The following is an 8,286-nucleotide window of genomic DNA, read 5'->3' as shown; positions in this document are numbered from 1 at the left end:
CGGCCTCCTCCTGCGCAGTCCGCGTTGTCGTGTTGCGTGCACATGTCAATGCACACGTCCGGGTCCTCGCAGTCCGTCTGCTGCACGAGCTCGATGATGCACTGGAACGTCGCGTTGCACCCGCCCGTGCACTGCTCAACAATGTCACGGCACTCCTCAAGCTCGCAGTACGAGTGCCCAAAGTCGTCGGGCCCGTGGCCGCCGTACTCCGTCGCGTTGTTGCAGTGCACGTGCCACTCGCACTCGCTCTGCGTGTTGCACGAGCCCTCGTCCTGGATGTCGTAGCACGGGTGGTACCCGATGTAGCAGTGGCCCGCCGCGTCCCACACGCATCCGTCCTCCGCCTCGCACGAGCTCTGGTTGCTGTGCTGGCAGTAGCTCAGCCACGTCGCGCAGTGCTCAGAGGCAATGCACGCCGCGTCTGCGTCGCACGCCGTGCGGTTGCCCTCGTACTGGCTGCAGTACGACGACTCCCCATAGTACGGTGCTGTGCCGTCCCCGGTGCCGTTGTAGTAGCTGCCATCCCCGGTGCCGTTGTAGTAGCTGCCGTCGTCCGTGCCGTTCACGTTCGGGTAGTACGGCGAAAGGTCGCACTCCTCCTTCCACACGCAGCCCTCAGCAGCGCCGTCGCAGCTCGCAGAGTCGCCGTAGCCGAAGCACGCGTGGCTGCTCAGGTAGCACGTGCTGGTGTTCCAGTTCCACTCGCAGTTGCTCTCGCCGAGGCAGCTCGCCGAGCTGTTGCCCTGGCACAGCGTGTAATCATCCTGTGGGAAGCAGTACCGGTTCACGCTGCACTCCGCCTCGTACTCGCACGACGCAACGTCCCGCTTCCGGCAGTCCCGCGTCGCGTAGCACCGCTTCTCGCACGTGACCAGCTCCTCAAACACGGCCTCCTCCTGCGCAGTCCGCGTCGTCGTGTTGCGGCACATGTCAATGCACACGTCCGGGTCCTCGCAGTCCGTCTGCTGCACGAGCTCGATGATGCACTGGAACGTCGCGTTGCACCCGCCCGTGCACTGCTCAACAATGTCACGGCACTCCTCAAGCTCGCAGTACGAGTGCCCAAAGTCGTCGGGCCCGTGGCCGCCGTACTCCGTCGCGTTGTTGCAGTGCACGTGCCACTCGCACTCGCTCTGCGTGTTGCACGAGCCCTCGTCCTGGATGTCGTAGCACGGGTGGTACCCGATGTAGCAGTGGCCCGCCGCGTCCCACACGCATCCGTCCTCCGCCTCGCACGAGCTCTGGTTGCTGTGCTGGCAGTAGCTCAGCCACGTCGCGCAGTGCTCAGAGGCAATGCACGCCGCGTCTGCGTCGCACGCCGTGCGGTTGCCCTCGTACTGGCTGCAGTAGCTCTGGGTCTCGTCATAACTTGCGGTGGTGTTGTCGGATTGTGCTTGCACCGTGGCTGTGCCTGCAAGCAAGGCGCACAGCGCCACAAGCATCACCGCTGAACGCCAGCAGCGTGCGTTCATGATTGTTCTTTGTTGTGAATGCGTATGTTCGTTGTTGTGCGTTGTCAGTTGTTGTGAACTTGGTGTGAACGCTGTGGTGCTGTCTCGGTTCGGAATCCTTGCGCGCAAGCGCTTCCTTGCTTCCGTCGTCGTGCTGTCGGTATCGTCTGCACTTACAGTCACCTTGCACCTTCTCTGTCTGGTACGGTGTGTGAGTGGGAGGTGTTTGAGATGGTGGTGGGTGAAGAAAATGATGGATTCCGTTGCGGATCGCCAAACTCAACACCCGATTTGTTTGGTGAAGACGGCTGTCTCCACGGGCAACACAGGTCGATATGTTGTGTGGTGGTGCTTGCTTCAGTGCGTCTTGTGGTTGTGGCGGATTTCGTTGTGGACCACGTCCATCAAAACGTGCTTGTGGTGGTGGGTGTTGTTGTTTGGAGCAAACACTACTCAGCTACTCGCTGCTGTTGTTGCTGTGTTTGTCAGCGTCCAAAGAATCCAACGGTTGGTGTGGAGCTGTTGGGTGACGCCCCAAACGCATGTTTCGAGTTGCACCCCGGCGTCGACTTGAACCCAATCCGTGTTGCAGGATTGGGATTGCCAAGGAAGAAGGTTTCATTTCACTGCGTGGTTGGTGTTTGTCGCATGGCATGTCAGCGTGTTGGGCTCAGTGTGGCAGCGGTCTGGTCCTTGCTGGTGTCACATCATGTCGGTGCCTCTTGCTTGTCTGCTCCCACAAAAAGACAGTCAGGTTTTGAATTTTCATCGCTGTCGTTGGTCAGTTTTCGACACCAACAACTGCCGGGAAATTTAAAACAACGAAAACAACAAAGCCCAGCAAGCACCGCTGGGAAGCGAGCAAGCCGTTCTTTTTCTTCCTCTGCTTCCTCTGCCATGTCGCTTGCCTTTGTTCTTGGGCGGTTTGGGTTGTTTGGTGGTGGCCGTTTCTATTGTTGGTCAGCAAGTTGGGAAGGCTGACAGGCAGGTTGGCAAAGAGAAGCAATTCGTCAGTTGGGTTGTTCGTGGTTGTGTGGCTTCACCCCATCCGTCTCTCTTCCCTTCTTGGCATGGCAAACGTGTCGAGACGACTCCCAATCCAAATCAGCGAGGCAAGCTGTTGGGTCAAATCACGGAATCCGACCAGAGTTGGTGGTATTGCAAGCTTGCCGGCAACCAGAGGACCGCCGCACAACCAAGGCAAATCAAGGATGAAGTTCATGTACAGCAAGCAACACAGGAAGGCCGGGTCAAGCTAGACTGGAATGGAATGGAATGGAGGAACACTGCATGATTGTGTGCTGGAGATGTGCCGCACCATCACGAGCACAAGTGGCAGGGAAAAGGGGGCGGTGCCGTTGCCAGGCAAGCCGTAACATAACAGCCAGCAACCAAGTGAACAAGCGAGCAAGCGAGTGAGTGAGGACTGCCTCAAGTGGTTGAGTACCGCAGCTTCTTCTCCAGCTCCTGGAATGTGGGACGGTCCTTTGGTGTTTGCGCCATGCACGCCACGGCCATGTCACGGAACCATGCTGGCGCCAACGACGATCCTGGCGAGGCCTCTGAATCGTCTGTGGCGTGTGCGCATGTGTTTTGTTTGGTGGAAGTAAGAGAGAGGGACCGGGTGGATGAGCGCACACGGAGGCATACACGCAAACAACACACACGCACACACACGCACACACACGCACGCACACGCACGCACACACACACACACACAACACACAAAACCAACACACACACACACACACACACACACACAACACACAAAACCAACACACAACACACACAACACCCCCCCCCCAACACACACGCACCTGGGAAGCGAAGGCGCTTGCCATCCTCGAGCAGCTGCTTGATGGTGGGGAACAAAGGGCCGTCAAAGGTGTCGCCGTACTCTTGGGCAATAATGTCCGGCTGCTGCTGCGTCACAATCTCCCACAGCACAACCCCAAAGCTGAACACGTCTGCCTTCTGCCCATACTCCCGCCCATACAGGGCCTCCGGTGCCATGTACATGGGCGTGCCCACGCCAGCCGTCATGCTCAGGTGCATCGTCTTCGCGCCCACAGCGCGTGAGTACTTCATCTCGGCGCGGGAGTCGGGCCGCCGCAGTGAGCGCATGCGGCCCAAGCCAGACGAGAACATGGACGGCGTGTCGTCTGTGGCCAGCATGCTGCTTGCCGTGCTGCTGTGGCGGTCGTGGCGCTGAAGACGCTCGCGGATGGACCCAAAGTCCGTGATCTTTCCGCGCAGCGCGCTCGACACCAGCACGTTGCCGCTCTTCAGGTCTCTGCACGTGGAAAAAGGGGGTGGGAGGGAAATATTGAAAGGCGCATGGAAGGGGGAGGGGGATGTGTCATTGAAAGAGAGAGGGAGGGAGGGGGGGTGATGGCGATCAGTCGTGAGTTGAAACGAAAGGATGATGTCGCGGGTGAGCAAGAGCAAGAGTACTTCACTTGTGGGAGATTCAAGAACCACCAGTTGAGAGCACAAAGTTTGGACGCGCACACATACACACACGCACACGCACGTACATACACATTCACGTACATACATTCACACACAAACACACACACACCTGTGGACTTGGTCGAGGGAGTGGATAAACGCCATGCCGCAGGCAATGTCGCCTGCCAGCCGCTGCTTCAGGTCCCACGCCGTCATCTCCACCGCAGTTGCTGTTGATGGGGTGATGCACGATGACTCATCATCGCACGGGTGGCGCGCCTCGCGCTTCTCTTGCTTGTGCGCTGCAAGCACAATACCCAAATCCTTCTCCAACAGCTCGGTCAGCGATCCGAGTGCGACATACTCCAGCACAAGGAACGGGCTGCCGTTGGGATCGGTGCCCGCCCCAAAGAACCGCACCAGGTGTGGATGCCGTGTCCGCTGCAAGAACTCAACCTCCTTCTCAAACTCCTGCATCGTCGTCTCGTCAAACAGCAACACCTCTTGCTTCATCACCTTGACCGCCACCCGCACCGTGTCCCAGCGCCCCTCCCACACGTCGCCAAACGCGCCCGTGCAGATGTGCCGCCGCATCTCCAGCTCGCCGTACTCGATCTCCCACCCCTTCTTCAGCGCCATCACCTCCGCGTCTCGCTCCACCAGCAGCTTCTCCTTGAGCGCGTTGTCCGTCTGCAGGCGTCGCTGCCGCTTGTACGTCCAGTACACAGCAAACAAGAGGCCCTGGAACGCAAACACGCCCGCCAGCGTGCCCAGCACCGCTGCTGTGATGTCGCGCGTCACGGGCTTGCAACGGCCGCCGCTGCGGGCATACCCGCGTGCACAGTCGCAGGCGTGGTAGTACGCCAATCGATACTCCTGCTGCAAGATGTCTGGGACCAGCCGCGTCCGCACGTGCGTGAGCTCGAGCTGGCACGAGATGGGCGTGCCTGTCAACTCCACAATGGGTATGTTGGCCCTGCTGTCCAGCGACACAAACTGCTGAGTCAGCACTTCGTTGCTCGAGAGGACGGTAAGGTCGAGGGTGGCGTCCTTCACCAGCTCGGGCTTGTCGAGCCAGGCGTTGTCGCTAAGGTCAAGCAGCAGCACGTTGCTGTACACAAAGCACCGTTCCAACATCGAACGCACACGCTCGCGCGATTTCATGAGGGCGTCACTTTTCCAGTTCCTCGCCACCACCACCTCGCTACCCCACTGGGAACACAGCGAGCGCACGGGGGGCACGCGCGTGCCGCTGATGTCGAGAATGTCCGCGGTTGGCAGCGCCAGCTCGTGCAGGTTGGTGCAGCCTGACACGTTGAACTGCGACACGGGCGATGTGACGCGCAGGCTCACCAACTCCGGGTTGTTCTGCAGCAGTAGCACGTCAAACACGTGGTCCGGGCACAGGTTGAGGTGCTTGTACCCGGTGTTGGTCAGCTGCAGCGTGGTGTCAAGCGGCTTCAGGAAGCGGCAAATGTCTTCGGTTCGCACGGTCGTCTCATCCATGCCCGGCCAGCCGGCGTACAGCGCCTCCACGTGCACGCGCGAATTGTCGAAGAAGAGGGGCGCAACCTCACGCACGTCCACATTGCGCACATCCAGCACGCGCAGCGGCGTTGCCAACTTGTTGCCGACGGTTGGCGCGACCTTGATCGTGGCTGGCGGCATGTCTGGGTGGGCGGCAACCTCCAGGCGCCACAGCTCCGTCAGGTCCACGACGGCATTGAGGTTGAGGTGTGGCACGCGGTGGTTGTTGAAGTAGAACTCCCTCAGGGCTGGGAACTGCAGCAAGTCGGGCAGTTGCGTGAGCTGGTTGTGGTTGAGGCGGATGGATTGAAGGCCGGGGAGGAGCGGGAACGACGGCAGCGCTGTGAGCTCGTTGTTAGCGAGGGAGATGTGGCGAAGTCGTGGCAGCCGCTCGAAGCTGCCCGCAGGGAGGGAGCGCAGCCTGTTGTTGCTGATGTCGATGATGCGAAGACTGTCCTGGTCGCGTAGCACCTGGGCAGGGATGCTGGTGAGCATGTTCTGCTGCAGGCTCAGATGGTCGAGGCGCGGCAGCAGTGTCGGGAGTTCAGGGGAGATGTCGGTCAGCTCATTCTGCACGACCCACAGCTTCGTCAGGTTGGGGGCGCCGGCACCAAACCAGGCCGCATCAAGGAAGGGGATGTTGTTCTGTGACAGCTCGAGAAAGTCGAGGTTGTTGAGGCCTGCGAACGTGTTGGCGGGGATGGTGTGGACGCGGCCGCGCTCCATGTTGACAGTCTCAAGCAAGCGGTTGTTGGAGAAGAGGGTGGCGGGGAGAGCGGTGACTTGCAGGAAACGCATGCGGATGGAACGCAGCTGCCGTAAAGGCGCCAAGAGTTGCGGGTGAAGCTCGGTGAGTGGTAGGCCACCAATGTTCAGCTGCCGCAGGCGTGAGAGGCCCACGAACATGTCATCGGGCAGCTGTTCCACGTCGTTGCCCTGCAGTCGCAGGAATTCAAGCGTGGTCAGGTCTCTGAATGACCTGGATGCGATTGTGGTAATGCTGTTGAAGGCGAGATCGAGGAAGCGGATGCTGGGGAGATGCCCAAACAGGCTGCTGTCCACACGTGTCAGCTGGTTACTGTGAAACGAGAGAACCTCCAACGCCTGCAGGCCGGCGAAGGTGCCTTGGTCCACAATCTCAATGTGACTGTTGTTGAGGAAGAGGTGGGTCAGCTGGGCGGCGCGAGCCAAGGGCGGGTGCGTGTTGCCGTTGGGACCGCGTTGCGAGAGGTGGACGATCGTGCTGTTGGCGAAAGCGATGGTGGTCACGTTGCTGAGTGGGTTGAAGATGCTGAGGTGCAGATGGTTGGTGACCACACCGCGAACGTTTATGGTGCTGACGCTCTCCCAGTTGGCGTTCTCCAATACCCAGGACAAGGTGCCCAAGGTGAAGTTGGCGCCGTGCACGGTGAAGGTGCGTGGTCGCACCGTGAGCGAGAGCTGCAAAAGTCCAGCAGCTGCGCTTGCCCGCGTGGCGTTTGTCATGTCCACAAACATGTTCACGTCGACGAGGAGCGAGAGGGGTGAGCCAGGAGGGAGGGTGTGGACTGGTCGTGGGCAAGTACCCTCGGTGATGAGAGTTGACAGCCGACAAGGCACCTCATCCAACAGGCTGTTATCGTTGGTCGCCTGCAGCGAAGACAGAGCGCCACTCGTGTCGCTACGCCGCTCACGTCGCTGTTGCTGCTGTTGCCATTGCTGCTGCGGTTGCTGTTGCTGCTGCAGCGGACTGGTGTGCGTGTCTTGGATGACAAGGGGCGTGGATGAAGGGCAGAGATGGTCCAAGGCCTTCTGCAGCGCGGCTGCAGTTGCCACTGCCTCCTGCAAGTGGTGTTGCAGCCGCTTGGCGGAGGCGTTGGTGCCGTGCGCAAGTTCTTCGTCCATGGCTGCGGAAAGTTGTTGTGTGAGTGTGTGGTGGGCAGCACGCACGTCCGAGCACGCCGCCTGTTCACGCCCAACATGCCCAAACAAGACAGGCTGATTTTCCACAACCGCTTCGGATGTCGCCGCATCCTTAGCAGCAGCGGTGGCGGCGGCGGCGCAGCAGGGCACAGACAGGAAGAGTGTCACCAGAACAACTACAGCCACCGCCAACAGCTGGCGGCAGTTGATGTGCGCCTTCTTGTTGTGCATCATCATCATCAGGCATGTGTCTGTGGAATAATGTTGGAAAACATTCGAGAAACGTCTACATGATGGTGATGCTGCTGCTGGTGTTGTTTGGTTGCAGCTCTTCTTCATCATCAGTTCATCTGATGTATTCATGGCTTGGCGGCTCCCCCCCGGCCTTTGCCATTGCCTTGGTTGCTGTTTACTGGTTGTTTTGTTACCTTACACATGAAGTGATGAGCACGGAAGCCACAGGAGCACGAACGTTGCAGACAGACGACGCAGAGCGGAAGCAGAGTGTGGCTGTCTGTGGTTGTTATGACGTGACGGAGACGTAGAGGTCAGCCACGGCGCGATAGATGTTCTGAGGAGCGTAGCTGTCACTGCAGGCGCACGTGTGTGTGTGTGTATATTGAGAGGGGGTTTAGAAACGTGGTGAGGAACGGTGAGAGGCAAGGTGCGAGGGAAGCAGAGTTGTGGCAAGCACAGTAGTGGCAGACTGACTTTGTGTCATAGGTGTGCATGTGCGCACTTCTGGCACACATGCGCATCTGACGTACGTGTTTGTGATGATGATGTTGACGAGGCTTGGAGGGATGTAGTCGTACAACGGGTTGATCATGTGTGCGTCCCGAACCATGGCGCCTGTGTGTGTGTGTGTGTGTGTGTGTGTGTGTGTGTGTGTGTGTGTGTGTGTGTGTGTGTGTGTGTGTGTGTGTGTGTGTGTGTGTGTGTGTGTGTGTGTGTG

At 59.3% G+C, this 8,286-nt stretch overlaps 3 protein-coding genes across 3 annotated transcripts in view; all 3 read right to left on the bottom strand.

The window, feature by feature from the left end:
* PTSG_12389 (uncharacterized protein) overlaps positions 1–1,760 on the bottom strand; it is a gene marked incomplete at its 3' end in the record, with an annotated part of 15,648 nt that extends 13,888 nt beyond the window's left edge. Inside the window, exon 1 of the mRNA XM_004992891.1 lies at positions 57–1,760. Within this exon, the coding sequence (XP_004992948.1) occupies positions 57–1,472 (1,416 nt within the window). The 5' untranslated portion in view covers positions 1,473–1,760. The remainder of the gene's footprint in view (positions 1–56) is intronic.
* Positions 1,761–2,589: 829 nt separating this feature from the next.
* On the bottom strand, positions 2,590–7,585 carry PTSG_06052 (TKL protein kinase). Its single transcript, XM_004992890.1, has 3 exons — positions 4,033–7,585; positions 3,269–3,744; positions 2,590–3,022 (listed from the first exon to the last, which is right to left on the bottom strand). Exons 1-3 carry the CDS (start codon positions 7,569–7,571, stop codon positions 2,883–2,885), a joined length of 4,155 nt encoding a protein of 1,384 aa, XP_004992947.1. The 5' UTR covers positions 7,572–7,585; the 3' UTR covers positions 2,590–2,882.
* A 269-nt stretch (positions 7,586–7,854) lies between these two features.
* The window catches only part of PTSG_12388 (uncharacterized protein), a gene marked incomplete at its 3' end in the record, with an annotated part of 3,492 nt that continues 3,060 nt past the window's right edge, over positions 7,855–8,286 (bottom strand). The window contains exons 7-8 of the mRNA XM_004992889.1: positions 8,099–8,183; positions 7,855–7,921 (exon numbers count right to left, since the gene is read on the bottom strand). Coding sequence (XP_004992946.1) covers positions 7,855–7,921; positions 8,099–8,183 — 152 coding nt within the window. The remainder of the gene's footprint in view (positions 7,922–8,098; positions 8,184–8,286) is intronic.

Source organism: Salpingoeca rosetta (assembly GCF_000188695.1).
Source record: "Salpingoeca rosetta unplaced genomic scaffold supercont1.15, whole genome shotgun sequence".
Lineage (NCBI taxonomy): Eukaryota > Choanoflagellata > Craspedida > Salpingoecidae > Salpingoeca > Salpingoeca rosetta.
Note: the sequence above shows the minus strand (reverse complement) of the source record. Positions and strands in the feature narration are given on the sequence as shown.